Source organism: Drosophila biarmipes, chromosome 4 (assembly GCF_025231255.1).
Source record: "Drosophila biarmipes strain raj3 chromosome 4, RU_DBia_V1.1, whole genome shotgun sequence".
NCBI lineage: Eukaryota > Metazoa > Arthropoda > Insecta > Diptera > Drosophilidae > Drosophila > Drosophila biarmipes.
This window is the reverse complement of record NC_066614.1, coordinates 1,290,978-1,309,382: the sequence shown is the minus strand read 5'-3', so window position 1 is coordinate 1,309,382 and position 18,405 is coordinate 1,290,978. Positions and strand designations below refer to the sequence as shown.

The 18,405-nt window shown below is 34.7% G+C and overlaps 1 protein-coding gene across 10 annotated transcripts in view; it reads left to right on the top strand.

The window, feature by feature from the left end:
* Positions 1-18,405, top strand: part of LOC108035914 (protein unc-13 homolog B) — a 43,046-nt gene that overhangs the window by 14,326 nt on the left and 10,315 nt on the right. For 2 of the 10 annotated variants that reach the window (XM_017111710.3, XM_050886907.1), the window contains exons 3-8: positions 23-5,887; positions 7,535-7,666; positions 10,922-10,996; positions 13,198-13,417; positions 13,478-13,598; positions 13,831-13,937. In XM_017111710.3, the coding sequence (XP_016967199.1) occupies positions 74-5,887; positions 7,535-7,666; positions 10,922-10,996; positions 13,198-13,417; positions 13,478-13,598; positions 13,831-13,937 (6,469 nt within the window). In that variant the 5' untranslated portion in view covers positions 23-73. The other 8 variants (XR_007763869.1, XM_050886909.1, XM_017111692.3 and 5 more) reach the window with 7 other exon arrangements.

Sequence of the window (18,405 nt, the reverse complement as noted above, 5' to 3'; positions counted from 1 at the left end):
CTTTAAAGGCAAAATTATTTAGGTTAGAAACATTTAAGAACTGATTTTAAAAACGGTTCGACAAGCCTATACGATGAACACATCTCAGCCGCTGGGCCAAGGGATTCCAAAAGAGAAAAGCCAGTTCCAAAAGCGGGACTCAAAACCCAACACCGAGGAAAGGTTTGCCTTCGCAGAAAATGCTTTAAGGAGCCAGATTCAAATAAAGGAACAGTTGCGGCACCAACAACAATCAACTATGTATGCGACGTCACTAGCCAACACTCCAGCTGCCGCATCAGTTGAAGCACAATTCCTAAATCAACCAACAGAAAGACCCAACTACCCGCTGAGGGTGAATTCTCTCCACCATAAAAACCTGACCGCAGCTGAAAAACAACAATCGCAAATGCAACCACCAATATGTAAGTCGCCTATGGGTATGGATGCGTCTTATTCCAGTTACCAAAACACCAATGGTAGCATGGTGTCCATAAAAAGTGAACAGCAGTTGTGTCAAATATACAATTCGCAGCAACACTCCGATTACATTATTTCGGATTATATGGATAAAATTGCTACGCGGATTAGTTTACTTGAAACAGAGTTAAAGTTTGCTTGGCGTGCATTGGACTTGCTTTCTACAGAGTATGGAAAGATTTGGGTTCGTTTGGAGAAGCTTGAAAACATATCAATAGAACAACAGTCTGTGGTTAGTAATCTTATGGACCTTATCGGAGCAGCAAATCAAGAACAGCAGCAAAGCGATTTTGAAGGACTAGACTATCCTTTATTTCAGGATGAAGATCAATTGTTACCATTGGTAATGAACGATACTATGGGATTAGCCATGGTCTTAGAGGCCGAGCAATCTGATCCTGATTATAATAAAGAACTACATTTTGGAGATCATAATCACACTGTAGAAACAGAGCTTAAGAAGGTTCGCGACTCTGATGTATTTTTAAATTCAACTTGTGCATTAAATTCTAACAACCCTTATCTTAATATTGATTTGAATGATGAAGGATTGAGCACAGCAACATCAAAAAGAGAATCAAGAATAAAACTTTACTCAGAATCCAACCTTATCTTGTATGAACAGCAGCAATTTCTGGCAAATAATGCACGTGCCGAACTTATGAAGGAATTTATAAATGGACGTAGAGTTTTAAATGAGATTTCGGCATCCTCTGGTGCATCCTCTAAAATCTACAGAAAATCTGATAATGTAACACAGCCAAGAGAAAGACTCAAAAATAACCAATCATGTATCGATATAGATGAGGATGACATAAGACAAACGAGCAACGAACTTGATAGCCTTATCGAAGATGTTAAGTTTTTTCGATTAGCAGCCTCTAAAACCGGTGAGGGAGGAAACCAAGTATTACCCATTGAAGATACCGGAGGAACGGCAAACACATCTAATGTCAATGAAATGAACGAATCCTTTTACAAAAAACTCAACGAGGCATATCGTGACAATGACTTGAGTTCTGAGATTTGTAAGGTGGATGCATTGCTCCAACAGTCTACCCACGAACAAGTTTCAGCAATCAATGGCCACTTAGTTTCTTCCTTAGACTGTAATAATCAGAAAGAGAACGGTGCTACAAATGTGAAGGAAACTGCTGAGACCAGTCTCATGGGGCGGCAGCCAATCAACAATTTTAGTAAAGAGTCAAGAAAACATCGGAAAAAAAAGCATCATACAAACGAAATGGACATGATAAATAAATTGAAATGTATCCTTGCACAAGCACAATCTTCACAGATTACTAACAACGATACTGCTGAACTGGGTACTGAACTCTTTGGAATGGGTAATACAATTGAAGCTGCAGCCGACCAGACACAGAATGGGTTAGAAAATCTTCGACCAACTAGTGTCAACTATATTAGTGATGACATCCGACAAATTTTGGATAATGTAACAGAGACTTTAATAGAGGAAATAAACAAAATTCCAGGTCTTCAATCGTTAAATGCATCACAAATTAGTCAGCTACGCAACACAGTATGGTCAGAGGAAAAGTTTTTTCAAAAACTCAGTCAAGTCGATAAAAAATTGGCTCTTCTCTTACTTAACCCGATAACTTTATCTGAAGAATTACGAAGGCTTCGCATTACGAGTTCGAATGAACAATTTGTTATTGTAATGAAAAAGTTCAATAAAAATATTGACACTTTAAAAAAATTAGTTGGTAGCTCACTGGACGATTTTAAAAAGGACAAAGCGCGAGCAAATACGATCTCATCACAAAATCTCTATCAAACTCTTACATCCAATGGTTGTAGTTTTAGTGCACATTTATTGAGAAATAATTCGGATCTAGATGAACAGCTAAAGATTCTCGAGACTCAAGAGATTGAAATTAACCGCAAAAAGAAAATAGACCAAATTGTAAGCGGGCTTGCTGAAGAAGTACACAAACCTTTCACCTCGGATATTGAATATAAAAGCAATTACAGTTATATAAACTCAACAGATGAAGATAGAAGTTTTACAAAAAATATTTACAATGAGGATGAGTACATAAAGTCTTTAAAGAAGAGTCTGGAGCGTCACAACAGTATGATTTTTCTACTTCATTTACAAAATCCTGAGAAACACAAAGTGTCGGCTGATATGAATGATGCAATAATGGATGCAAGCCGATCTAGTCATAGTCCTCCACCACCGGCTCCCAGCGATATACTTACCTTAAACGAGGCTGTAAATCAACTCAGTGGAGATATTGACCCACATCAACAAAAGAATGCGAAATCAGATTCGGGCCTATCGTCGATGAGCGGTTGGTCACCCAATTCCCCAGTATCAGCTGGAATTCAAAACTGCAACTTTTTCTGTAATAACGCCGTAGAGAAAAAAATGAAAGATACATTGCAAACGTACCCTTCATTGCCTCTAGCTGGAAGTTCAAGTTTTAATAGTTTACCGGCCAACTATGATAAAATAAATATTAGTAAGCAGAATGATTACGTTATATCAGAAGAAAACTTCAACTATATTCAAGAGCTTTCTAAAAATTTACCCATTTGCTCTGCTTATGAAAATAAGTCAATCTTTAATATGAATTCTGACATAAACGAAATCGAAAAATGTTCAACAGTTGACGAAATGCTAGAATGGGACCATATCAATGAACTAAATAAAAAAAAATTTTCAAACGAAAGATTAAATTCTGACCGTATGCCAGACCTGCTGACTATCCAAGCACAAAAGTCTTCTTTAAATGAAAATCATGAAATTGCTGAACGGCTACTAAATGTAAACATTTCAAAGTACAGCCGTGGTGAAGCATCTGTGGATCCTGAAAAATCGCAGCATAAAGCCAGCACACCTTATTTGACAGATAGGCTTGTATTCTATCCGTCATCCAACTCGATTACCGATTACAACAGCAGCAATAATTTGGATTATTTAGGTCAACAAAATCAAGTTCGTTTCTTTAAGGAATCCGGAAATGTACCAATTGTTTCACTCCCACCGCTTCATCTTGAGTCTAATGCTAACAATTATTCCGAAGCTCAGGTGTCTGTTTCTTTTAGCCTAACCAATTCAAGGCAATCACAGCACGGCTATGAATTTGTTTCTAGTGTAAATTCTGCCGATTCATCTGTCTATGCTAAAAACCACCAACAGTTTGTAACAAGACATTCGCCTGCTAAGCCACTAAAGGTGTGGAATAAGCTAAATACCCTTTTAATAGGTAATCTAAAGCTTAAGCGTACATCGAAGTTTAATCGATCGCAGTCTTTACCCGGTGATGTGCAAAGTCAAGGCAATCAAAGACAGCCTCGTGGCCAGGCAGGGTCGTGTCCGTTAATTTCGCACAAGCGGTCCAACGTAAGCGGAAGCCAGGTTCAATTATCCAAAAGATTACAAAAGCTACCAATGCGTCTTATTCGAAGAGCGACAGGAGTCCCATTCGTGCGGCGGCTGTCCCATCCCGACTCTCCTGTTTTATTAGGTTCCGATTCAGGTGAACCTACTCCAAGTGATACTGATACAGACAAAAAGTCACTTTCGTCGAAAATGAATAACCTAGTGAAAAGGGCGAAGACTTACAAACGGCACAACTCTCTTCTGCGCCGCGGCTGTAACCTGTCGGACTCTGAATTAGATATGCCGGACTTTACTCCATCGGATAACGATAAAAGCTCTATAACCGGAAGTAAAATTTTAAGAAATCATTTCGAGGATGAAGTGGATGAAGATTTTGACCAATCCACCTGTGCCTATGAGGATAACAAGGAATTGGGTGGTTCAATGGAGGAGTTAAAGGACAGTATGCCACATAATTTGTTTGCTGTTCTAGGCGACCTCAAAAAAGTTCAAAGCCCCACAACAACTATTGCTGTCTCGGCGACAATTCCCGTTAAGAACAGTTCCATTACAAATAGTAATAAAATAAGCACTCTGGAAAATGTAACCATTAAAATGCCAGAGATTCTCTTGGAGACAAAATCACAGGCGTGCCTTCAAAAACTGAACTCAGTTTATGCTGACGACTTTGGCGATGAGAACGTACTTGGAAACTCGGTCAGCATGGATGCGAATGTCCCCACCCTAAGCATTCTGGAAACAACTGAAGATGTCGGGGATACAGCATTAAGTACATTCCTGACAACGCCAACAGCAACAACAACAACAACAGTCCCTCGTAATCTCAGTTCCAATGGTGTTTTGTGGGTCACGCAGCAGTGTTTAGACCTTCCAAACAATACTGGCTATGGGTCGCGGGAAGATGACGATAATCGAAGCCAGCATTCTGCTCGCACTCTCTCTTCTTCGCGCAGGCAAAGCACTGAGGATAGCATAGACACAGACGACGAATACTTTTATTATGAGCTTCGGCAGCTGGAGGAGCAGGAACAGCGCTGTGCGGAACTTTCTGGAATTGCATCTGCCGAATCGCATGATGATAACGAGGTGCTATTTTCCCAGATAGGGCAACTTGTCCAAAACGATTTTAACGGAGGAGCCCGATGTCGATCTGATGTCTGTGAAAATGACCTAGAAACTATTAATTTTTCTCCAAGTGAAAGTGTGAAGTTACGGATGTCTGAAGTATTTATTGAGCTTAAAAGCGTCGTTAAATTACAGTCAGACGTATTTGCTGACGCTGCTGTTAAAGAGTTGGTTGTTGCAAAGGCAGCAGGTGAAAAATTTGCGGCAGTATGTGACATGCATAGTGCTTGGCAGGACGTAAACGGCGATTTCCAAGAGACAGCCTCAGAAATGGATTCGACTGACGATGCCGAGATCGAAAATAAAAACCATCGAAAGTTGCGACGATTAAAGAAAACACGCGATCGAAATGTTAATATTTCTGACGATGCAGCCAGTTCAAGTTCGTCATGCCTTTCTGAAAATGAATGTGAACACAAGAGTAAAAATAGACCTATTGATCATTGTATTAATAAATCCGATGGAGAAAAGGATGAAATAAATAGACCAATCAAATCGACGGCTTCTAGTGAGACATCTGGACCTGATACGCCGGCAGAGATAAGCGATGTTGAGATAAGCGAGACAGAAAATGATCTGAGAGATGATGGAAACCCATTGCTTGACAATCCAGAGTTTCTATTGGATGTAAATGAAAAATCGAATCCACAATCTGGAAACAATTTAAAAAAAGAGGCCCTAGAACCGGCTCAGAGTAATATGCAGTCAATGGAGAATATTAAAACCGAACCAGTTCCACCTAACACCCCTAAAATGTTAATTAGTCAAGAATCAGATTTTGATGGATCCCAGGTTATAGGTAGCAATGGTGAAGCGGGTCTTGGCAGTAGCAAGTGGAAATTATTAAAAACTTTAAAGGAGCGCAAGATCGAGGAGAAAAATAATCAAGATAAAATTAAAGAAGATGAAATGACCAAGGACAGGGAGAAGGTAATTAAAGCTATGTTTATGACAGACAAAACAAATATTTAATTTATACTTAGTGTAATCTTCTCAGTAATTTTGTTGTTTTGGGGTCGGATTTTTTCGGAATCGTTTTCCGAAAATAAGATTAACGGTCACATTTGATAAGATAAAAAATGTTTTATTAAAACCAAATGGTAACGAATAGGATACCTCCAAAAATCGACAAAAAATCCTGTTCACCAAAATAAAAAAATTCCTATTTTTTCCATTTACATTTCCAAACATTGGGGCTTCGGTTTACCCAAATCGCAGTTTTGAAAACGACATTTTTTTATTTGGCATTTTAAAAAGAACATGGCTTTTTCTACCTAAAATCGTCCCTCTTGCTTAAAAAAAATTTGGATAAGTTCCTTAAAATTAATTTGCCCCATAAAAACAGTATACCGGCCGTAGTTTTTATATATATTGGTCTATATCTAAATTGGTCTTCCGCCTTATCTATATATTGTTCCGACTTATATATTAGATTGTCAAAAAAGCCTTGCAGTATTTTCATTAAATTTTCAATTGTTCAAAAAATAGGTAACAATAATGCGATTGAAGTCAAATAGTACCCGTTTTGTTCGATGACGCGTTCCCAACATCATAATGCCCCTTCTATAGAAGCTTGCTTTCCTATTGGCAAAAACTCAGATAGCAAATTTTCACTGGACCACAAAATCACAAGTTGTGATCGTGCGAGATCAGGACTATACGGTGGATGCAAAAAAACCTCCCATCAGAGCCGAGGTGATGACTGTATGAGTGCTGCCTTCCAGCGGTCTAGTCGTTGGCAGTACAGGTCCGAATGGGGCTTTTAGCCATAGGGAAGAAAGAATACATATCCTTCATCAGCATCGCAGTGGCTCGTACAATTTTTAAAAAAATAAAGTAATTTAAACTGAAATGTTTTGTTCTCGTCAATATCTATAGATTGACTTAAAAAAATGTTGCCACGCCCACTCTAAAGCCCACAAAGAGCAACTTTGTTATGCGAATATGCCACGCCCACAAACCGTCCAAAACAGTGGCACCTCGCTTTTAGTGATAAACAAAGGATCGCTAAACTATAATGTATCTGTTAAACGATACATTATAGTTTAGCGATTACAAAATCTTAAACCCAAATGTATTGGTTTCGTTAATACCTATGGATCGACCCAAAAAAAATAAAACGCGCCAAACGACAAAATTTGTTTAACGTTTCTATATAAAAAAAAATTATAACTGTAATTCAATACAAAGTTTGATTTGTTTATCAATACATACCTAATTACAAATTGTTCAAATCGGAAAATCATTTAAAAGCTGTTTCTACCTATTGAATTTGCGGTTTGGTGGTGCCTAGCAGTCATTTCTTAATTTGCTTTGCGCTCTCTTTAGTGCATAACGAATATCTATTAGTCAAGAAACTTTGACTATAGCGATATTATGTTATAAGTTCTTACGTACTAAACTTTTTGGTGGGTTCTCGCCAGGCGTAAATGTCCCTTTTCTATTGGGGACAGAAGTTTTTCTGATTGAATATCTCCATCTCCGTTGCTAGCGTTTTTTCTTGTTTTTATTTGGCACAAACCCTAACTTAAGGATTCCAAATGAACACTTTTTTATTAATATTTAATGATATTTCAGAATGGCGGTGGTACTGGAGATATTGGATTACGTACCAATGGACATCCTGGTGACAATCCTTTCTACAGTAATATTGACAGCATGCCGGATATTCGGCCTCGCAGAAAATCAATTCCCCTTGTTTCTGAGCTGGTAAGTTCTTTATTATAGCACTGCACTGAGCAGCAGTGGTGGTGGAATTTGTTAATGCGTTTATACGAACGAAAGCAATATTTGCAACTGTCTTTAAAATAGCCTATACTACTTTATTATACCCGTTATTCGTAGAGTAAAAGGGTATACTATATTCGTCAGAAATAATGTATGGGTATGTAACAGGAAGAAGAAAGCGTTTCCGATCCCATAAAATATATATATAATCTTGATTACGATCACTAGCCAAGTCGATCTAGCCATGTCCGTCTGTCCGTCCAACCGTATAAACGCTGAGATCTCAGAAACTATAAAAGCTAGATGAATCAGACTGGGCATGCAGATTACTGGGCTTTCTACGCAGCGCAAGTTTTCCCACTTTAAGGCCCACAATTCGCGAAAGACTATAGCGCCTAAAGCTTTAATGCTAGAACTGAAATATATTGGAATCATCGATACCTATCGTTTGAGCCATCGATCTTGCCACGTCCACGTTGACGCCGACTAACGGTCACAACGCTTAAATCTGTCCGCCGCCCACATTATCATACATTGAAATATTTGGTAATTGGCGCTGCGCAATAACGCTTTTCTGCTTATATATCTCCATTTCCCTTTTGGTCTCTTTAGCTGAGTAATGGGTATCTGATAGTCGAGACACTCGATTATAGCGTTCTTTCTCATTTTGTCTGTATCAACCTGAATCTTTTAAAAATATTTTCTGTTGACCTTTAACCCAGTCGAAAGTTTAAGAACCCATTTAAAAAAACCAAACCACCCACTTTAAGTGGCGGTGTGAATAGGCTTTGGGTTTTTTCACACAGCTTAATACTTAATACTTATTTATACTGCTATTAAAATGTAATATGACTGTATGAAAAAGACTCGTGGCAAAAGAAATGGGAATTAAAATAAAACCTGGTATTTGCGTTTTCATTTTAGCATAGTTAGAACATATATACTTGCTTTCTAGTCCGCTCTGTGGTAAATAACCATAATGTGCTCCCTTCCGACTAGGTATACGCAGGTCACATATTCATATTTATGCAATCTCGTATATACTCGTATATATAAAAATATTTGTGACAGTGGTGGATCCAACATTTTTTTTGTGGGGATTTTAGGCTAAAGTAAAAAATCTTCTATAACAGGGTGGTCTAACCTCCAAATTTCTCTGTGGATCCGTCACTGATTTATGATAGTTCATAGATCCTTTGAACTAAAGGACATGATATTAACCCTTTTATCTATGACCATTTACTTACTTTTACATACTCCTATACGAATGTTGGTTTCTTTCCTCGATGACTTGTTGGACGGCAGGTTCTCAAGGTATAGATTATGGACTTTCAAGTCAAACAATTTTATTACATTTTTATTAGCCGTTTTAAAACTACAAACCACTTTCTATTTAAATTTTAAGCTCACTGATACATGCCAAGTGCAACACTTATTGTTGTTTTTTGTTTTAAATGTAGTTTTGCACCGTAGTCTTCATAAAACACAAATGTAAGCCATAATTCCTATCGAGGAAGTATGAAAAAATAATATTGGCAATATATAATATAATATAATATTTTAAATAGGTTAAAAAATTAAAAAAATTTTACAACTTTCAATCATTTTAGAATATGTACAATAAAGCGTAGGTAAAAAATATCAAAGTCTTTTTTGTTTATAATATAAAAAGGTCTGCATGCGGACAAAATTGTATGAATTCATTATAGGGCGTCATATCACCCTTTTAATCCTTAAAAATTGTATGCGTTGGGAAAGCAAATTTGGTTTTTGATTAACAATTTTTTGACTGCTTTTCCTAACCCTCAAACAAAGCGTGTCTGTATCTATACGTATTTCAAAAAGGTTTTTAGTTGAAATTAAATCCGGTCTTTATTATTATTAAATAAGCAGTAATAGTCCTTTGCAGGATAGTTTTCATAAATAACTAAGTTACACTTTACGGAATTAAAAAAGTCTTGCAATCTTTTACTTACAAATCTATACGAAAGCAATTTTAAAAAAAGCATGCTATAAAAATGCAAAGCATTTAATTTCATTAATCTGGAAACTTATTTCGAATTATGTCAATCCACTTACTTTTTTCTCACTTAGGGACCGTATAATTTATATTCTTCTGGTCAAAATTTGTTATTTCATATAATAAATTTACAGTAAATTCGTAGACTTCGGACCGCTAGGAGCATATTTGCGTTTATAGCGTTTTGTAGCAAACTTTATTTTGCTACCTAATCAGAGTATTACAATTTTAAATATAATTATCTTTAATTAGAGCTTTTATTAACTATTAGTTTTATAATTTATTTATTTTTATACTTCTAGCGAGGAAATATTTTGTCGCTGAACTCAGATTATTTGTTGTTTTTAAAATATTAAGGACAAACTAAGTGAGGTTTTTTTATTTATTCGAGTAACCTGTTCATTCGGAGCCATATGCCCTTTAAACTCTCATAAAATGTCCCTTAGAATTAATGTAATAATAAACAATTGTAAAAGTGGCACTACAAGCGTTTAATTTCAACAAGTCAATACTGTTTAAGCGTATATTAATATACGGATATTTAAAAAAAACAATATCTACGTTTATAAAGCCATCAAAATGTTATAGAAGTGTGGTCGCACATATAATATATTCATGATTTCAAAGATTATATCATTCAATAATCGTCTTAATAAGCATATAGTTGCTTTGAGTAACACATCATTTTTGATTCTTCTGATCAATGGCTACCAGGCACAGGTACAATATGCGCCCGCGAAAATGGATCAATGTAATCTGTTAAGTTTGCATGAAAATGACCAGACCACGGTTGGTAGATAACAATCGTACACGCTTGCAACGCATATCTATTAGAAAGCAAAATAAATAAATCTTGGTATTCAGATGGATAAGATTCTAAATATAAAAATCTGTAGCATTAGTTAAGAAAATAAACATTATGTACTCGTACATAAAGATACGTGCACTCTTGATTGTAGTTATTTGAAATTTGCATTTTTCCAACGACTTTTATTTCTATTTTCATTCTGCCTGTTACGCTTCCTCTAATTATTCTTGAAGCTTTAAAGCATATTCTAATTTACTTAAGTACCTGCAGTAGAGTTGCAATGCAGTAGCTTCTTTTGCTTAGTATGTTTTAAAACCCAAGTTCTCAAAACAGGACTTAAATATTTTTATATTTTACGAATACATCAAATGTACTCTTAGATGGCTAATTTATTTTTACATCTCTTCAGACAATGGCTGCTACAAAACGAAATGCTGGACTTACATCTGCTGTTCCACGTGCAACGCTTAACGACGAAGAACTGGTAAGGTCAAAATTCAGCTCAGCATTCATAACCAAACTGTTGTAAAAAATGAAAAAAAATGTCAGCTATCACACACCATTTTATTTTACTACAATATCACTGAAGCGGTGCGACGCGAAGCGGCATGAGGAAGGTACTTTCAAGTGAAGTCGTCCGGACGAAAAATCCAAGCAAACGCAGGTCACAGTCTGCTTTCGGCTCTGGCGATTCTCGATAGCAGCCGAAACATCCCGAAAATCCCGCTAAAAAACACCGCGTTGCGCCGCACCGCCTAAGTCTGCGCGCACCTTTAAATATATCAGAATCAGAATTTTTATTTGTATGTCAGATGATTCTGTTTAAAACTTCTGGTCTTTGTCACGGTCGGGTAAAATTGTCACTATTTTATTATTATACCCTTGCAGATATGTATGTTCTTGATCAGCATCACTAGACGGGTCGATCTAGCCATGTCCGTTTACCCTTCCGCTTTACCCTTACCTTTCCGCTAACTAGTCTCTCAGTTTTAAAGTTACCGGGCTGAAACTTTCCAAAAAGTCCTCTTTTTTTGGAGCTAGTTAAAAAAATTTATTTTTGGTGTTTTTAAATATATAACCTTCTACGCTTGAAATTAACATTTTTAGTTTGTGGGAAAATAAAATGAAACATATTTTAGCTTTGGTGTTTTTTGACGTATTATCTTATAATACGGTGCATTTCAATTTTTATATTTTTAAAAATTTTGAATTAAATTTAATAAAAGTGGGACGACTCTAACATGTAGGTGTGAAAGAAGCGGTCAGAGAAACAGTGAAATTATTTTTTTAATATCACTGAAGCTAGCAACAAACCTGGATAACGTTAATTAATTCTTAATAACGTTGATTATTTCTTATAGCTGCAAATGTATACAAACTTCGGCTTGCCGAAGGTAGCTTTCTTTTTGTTCATTTCTTTTTATGGCTTATGAAAGTGACATGTATCCAACAGTATCTTGGGACGAACATTTTGTAGGGTATAAACTTTAAATTGTTTTCGGTATTTGTTGACATAATATTGTTATTTATTTGTTTTCTAGCGCTAACCAACACACTCACTTATTTTTCGATTATTATTGTTGGTATTAATTTGTTAAATTGAAGTCCCTAACTGAGGTAGACATTTTATAAAAGTGTTGAGCGAAACTTGTTTTACTAATTATAAAAAAAATAAAGTTTAAGTTTAAAACTATAAAACCAAAGTTATTTAGGCTGGCTTAAAGCAAATATTATCAGTATCATTATAATATGATATTCATTAGTGACTATATACATAATTTCATTTTGGCATTTTATACCTAATTATTTAATTAAGTAGTACTATCTTAATTATAGAAAGATGGAAAGATGAATCGAGAAGTTAAAGGTAGTTGGTAGTCCTAGATTTGAAACGAAGTGGGGGTAAGGTTTTTACTCGGGATATGAATACGGGTATTATTCGTTTTGCTAAGCAAATGCTTTATTGACATTTAATTTTGAGGACTTCTCAAAATAAACATTGTATTTTGTTGGTCAGTTTGACACAAAACGTTGTTTTAGGGTCCTAAAAACATTAGACGATATATATATATATATAAGAAACATTAGTTCTATCGGTCTTCGAAAAACTCATTACTACTAAAGCTATGAGTGGTATAGTTGTTAGAAAGGCATTTTGAAAAATTTTGAACGCCTTCCTAACATGATTCGTCTAAATACAATCTTTTAAATATTATGACAAAAAGAATATTTATTCCGATTTTTTAAATATTTTTTCTGATTTCTCTAAAGAAGCTCAAACGATGTTGGGCTAAGCTTTAAAGTGGCATACCCATTGAAATGCCTTAACTTTTTACATGGTATACATTTTCTGAAAGTAGATCTGATAGATACGAAATATTTAAAAGCTTTTATTTTCTGATATAAGACAAAAACACCTCATAAACGAGGTAAAAATATAATTAGTGGCATTTTAATTATTGAAATCGTACAGCAAAACCCAAGCATATTAAATGGCAATTTGGTAAAACGTATCTTTACATTTTTTTTCATCACAAAAGTTTTATTAAAACTTTGCGATCGTCACTAGATATTTACCTTGTTAAAAAGCGTTTTACAATAAACAATGTAAGATTTAGGAAAAAATACCAATTTGAATCGGTAAACTAAATGTAACCCCAATTGGTATCTGTTTCCAATCCGTAGAAAATGCATGTATACAAAAAAGCTCTGCAGGCTCTAATCTACCCTATATCATCAACTACGCCCCACAACTTTTTATTATGGACGGCAACATCACCTACGTACTGCTACGAATGTGAGGGTCTTCTGTGGGGGATAGCGCGACAAGGAGTGAGATGCACTGAGTGCGGTGTAAAGTGTCATGAAAAGTGTAAAGACCTGCTGAACGCTGATTGCCTTCAGCGTAAGTGTTCCATATATCCTGAGGAGCAAATTTAAGATTTTAATTCAATTATTATTCCAGGAGCTGCCGAAAAAAGCTCAAAACACGGTGCAGAGGACAAGGCTAATTCAATCATCACCGCGATGAAAGAGCGAATGAAACAACGTGAGCGGGAAAAGCCAGAAATATTCGAGTTGATAAGGTAATATTATATTCAAGATATAGACTTGACTAGTACCTATTAGCGCAGCTTATTTTTTACCTTTTATGGGGATATACACACTTATAAACATAACTCTTATATGCCGATATTGATATAATATGCAGCCTCCAAATCTATCATAATAAAGTAAAAATTAGTTAGCTAGGTTATTAAGCGGACAGAATCATTAAAAACAAAAATAGTTAACTTTGACATGGAATTTATCTACTAGAGCCGTATTCAGCGTTGAGGAGAAGAGTCACACTGGTCATATGAAGGCTGTCAAACAAAGCGTCCTGGATGGCACAAGCAAATGGTCTGCCAAGATAGCGATCACAGGTTTGAAATTCAAAAAAACTAACATTTAATCGTCGTATTATGTTGTCGGTTTAATTTGAATTGGATGTATGTGAATGTATTTGCAATTCGCAATTGAATGACACGCTGCATTTATTATTATTATATTGATCCATTAAAAATGGAATATTGATTTACAATAATGAATGTGCGATTATATGTAATTGTATTTTATTTTGCATTTTAAAAATGTATGATATGCATGTACGCAAAACATACATGTATATTTTTGAAATCCACATATAAAATAAGCTGTTAGTACATTTAAATTTCACAATACTAACTTGCTTTTGCTCATGTGGCAAAGAAAGCATTCGTGAGGTTCTTTACCAGTATTAAGTAGCCTTTCGGTTCACTTTATGTGTGGGCTTCATCACAAAATAATATTTGCGAAGTATTTGTAACTTATTTCTAGGCATAGGCAAGCACATGATTACCCAATTACTTAATATTTAATACATTTTTTTGTGATACATCTTTATAGGGTATTAGCAAAGTATAAATGTCGATAGAAATAAGCACACAGGCTTAACGTACGGACCCGCCTAGCCAATTAAATAACATACTGTTTTACATAGTGTTTTAATATTTCAGAAGCAATAATGGAGAAAAAAAATAAACACAAATTATAAATGTATGTAATCGATTTAATTTAAGGATGACATTCGGTGTGGATCCTGATACACACATAGATTCATTAGAGCAGGCTGAGTACGCAACTGTTGAGGGAACATCTAAGTGGTCTTGCAAACTAACAATTACAGGTACACGAACAAAGCCATTTGGCATTAAATGAATTCCCTTTTTTTAATCTATAATTTTATCGTTTGTTTATGCATCGTTAATTTCGAATTTCCACAATTTTCCACAATAAAAGTGTAAAAATGTTGTATAAAGCTAAAATTAATAAAATAATATTTTAAATTACATTTTTAGTTAATATATTAAAAGTTTTTTATCATACCAGTTTATACGTGTCCAAACAATACAAATAACAACCTTAATTTCATTACTACAATTTCTATATATATTTTTTTAACGCTATAAATTAAACGGCACATAGGTAGGTCGTGTTAGAAATTTATGTCAGATGTATCATTTTTTACAAATAGAAGTGTAAAATTTATTATTTTTGGTGTCTTCTTTTATTATGTGTGAACTAACAGAAAAAGGATTTGTTTTAAAAAACCAATAAAAATTTAGAATAAACGCTATATTCGAGTGCCTAGACTATCAGATACCTGATTTAAATTACAATAAATACCACTGTACATACCAAAGCTTTTTTAAATAAAACAAATTTAAAGCCTTATCGCGTTAAAAACTTGACAGACGTTGGAGCTATGGGCTCTGAGCTCAGCGTTTCCAACCATAGGATAGCTCGCAGAGTGGATCCACGCCCACAAACGGATAAAACGCTTAAATCTGTTTGCCGCCCACATAGCCTATACTAAAGTAGCCGGTAGTTGGAGCTTTACAATATCGCTTAGCTGCTTATAAATCTCCATAGCTCCCTTAAGCTGAATAACGGGTATCTCATAGTCGGGGCACTCCACTATAGCGTTCTTCCTTGTTAGGGCTTGAAAGTCATTTCTTTTCCTGTTTCATATCTTCGGAATATCCATTGTATCAGTTCCCTTTTTAAGTAACGGGTATAATTAAGTTGTTTTGCCTTTTACACACAAGATATGCATTTTTTTATACTTTTATTAAGTATAAAAATAATTAAATTTGCATGCTCTAAACAGGTTTAATCTCAATAGAAGATTTTTATACCCTTAATGATTATAATTTTAGTCCGAAGTTTGAGAAAAATCGAAGAAGACTCCTTTAAAGTATTCAATTTTCTGAAAAGGTATATTTTTATTTCAAGAAGTTTATAAGAAAAGAGCGGGCAGACCGAAGGATGAACTTTTCAGTTTCACCTAAGAAACAAAACTGTTAAATACAAGAAAAAGATAGCTATAAAGCAGTTTTTCTTATTTTTCGTTAAGTACAACGACTACAATTATTGCCGCTAAAGAAACAATCAAGAACTGATTTCGAAAAATAGTGTAAAAAGCGGCCATAAGCACTCATTCATTAATAATATTTACAAAAGGTAAAGATTTAGACGCAGTTGGTGAAGTGAAATGATGTTATGATAATGTAATCTTGGAAACGGTTGCTTTGGTGCTTGCATAACTGTATCGCACTCCCTCTAGATGAGTAACGCGTATTTGGTAATGGAGGCCACTGACTTTAACGCTATATTTTGTTATTATACCCTTGCATCATGATCTCAGTCAGAAGTCGATCTAGTCATGTCCGTCTGTCCGTCCGTTTCTACGCGAACTAGTCTGTCAGTTTTAAAGCTATCGGGCTGAAACTTTCCCAAAAATCTTTATTTTGCGGAATAATCGGAAAAAAGAAACGTAAAAAATTATATATTTGGTTTTTTTTTTAACATATAACATTTTATTTTAGTTTGGAATTTCGAATTTAATTTTATCAAAATCGGACGCCTATATCATATAGCTGCCATAAGAACAAACTGAAAATTGGTCGGAAAATATTTTTTATATTATTGTTACTAACATTGATTATTTTTTATAACTGCAAAGATATACAAACTTCTGCTTGCCGAAGCTAACTTTCTTTGTTGTTTTTAATTAAAATTATCGATATTTTCATAGTTGTGTTTTTTCCACCATTTCTATTAGCTTTTATGGGTTATTTACAATAACCCTTATGGACCTAATAATACATAATATTATATGACTATTGATTTCTCCCTATTAGGTCGCGATTGGTTAGTATAGCGTGTAAAGACTTTAAGCAGAAGCAGATACAGGGTAGGGAAAATGTCTATATTTCGGCCAAATCAACATGATAACCATAAATTTATTGCCTACTTTGTTTTTGTCTATCATAAAATTGGTTTTAATAGTCATTTGGTTTTAATAGTAAAATAGATTGCTCCGTTAATCTTGAGTTGGGACAGACCAAAGGACATGGCTAAAGCGACTCGCCAAGTGATGCTAACTAAGAATATATATACTTATGGGGTCCGAAAAGTCACTGCGTTGCAAACATCTGACTGTCATCATCATCATCATCATTATAAGCGCTTCAACCGTATAAAAATATAACGGTTTTTTGCGTTAAAAATGTATGCCTGAACTTGAAACAACCGGTAACGCTCTGGTTTTCACTTCACTCTTGTGTTTTCAGAAACACTTCGTTTTTACGTGCTTTTGTTGTTGGAAAATTTGTGCCTATTTCTTTCGTCATAGGAATGATGCATTTTCTCACCGTTTTTTCCTTTTTAGGCAGTAGATATTTAACAAAACGTAAACTGTTTTTGATTAAGAATATATTAAAGATAAAATTTGAGGAAGGGTCATAAAATATTTAATTGCAAACAAATTATAACACGAATGTTTTCAAGTGTATGTAAGTATGCTAATGAGTTTTCCTTTTACTCTTCAAACCGTAAAAAAAAATTGTCGTTCTAAAGTCAAAAAAAATTGGGTTTGTGTAAACCGATGTATTAATTTTTTTAATTTTGAAAAGTGAAACGAAAACTATATAATCACTATAATAAATTTGGTTAAAACCAGGCTTAGCAAATTCTTGCAACATTTTAACCTTCCTTTTCTGTATTAAGAAAGTCAAATTTTGTTAAATCTATACACTAGCATATTTTTACTTCTAATTTATAGCCAAGGAAAAATAAAATGGACGTTAATTCATTGCGAACAATACTACGATTTAAAATTGTTTAAAAAAATATATTTGTAGGACAAACAACGTTATCTTAGAGTGGCGTTAATATTATTAATATTGTTTACACATTTTTTAGAGAATACTGTTGCGTAGTTTATTCCTTACTTATTAGTTCTTTTTCGAAAAAATACCAGATTGAGAACTTTAACTCAGAATCTTTTCTTAGCCCAGAAGCCCAGAAATGGTATTTTGAGCCTATGACTTAAACAGTGAACAATCATACTTTTTGTAGGTGTTTATCTTTAGTTAATACGCATTTGGAAAAATAAATATCTACTAGACATAAAAGCAAGAGAAAACCCTGTAATTGATGCCATCGACTACCAATTACCCGTTATCCAGCTGAGAGGAGTGCGATAGAGAAGAAGAAAGCGACTTTTCAGCGTCACCTATCGTTCCTTTTATTGATTTAGTCTATCTTCGCAATAGATATTGATAGTCCAAACAAAATTGCACTTACACGTTCTCAAAATTAAAAAAAATGGACGCGATGGGCGTTAAGGTCACGCTCAGCTTGCTGAAATATAGATATAAGTATACATAATATTGGGCTCAGAAACGCTTTCGTCTACCTGTTACTTACTTTTTGACTAATGCAGTGTACCCTTTTAGTCTACGAGTATCGGGTATAGCAAGAATCAACCTTATAGTCGAGTACCTTAACTGCCAACTTAGTGGTACT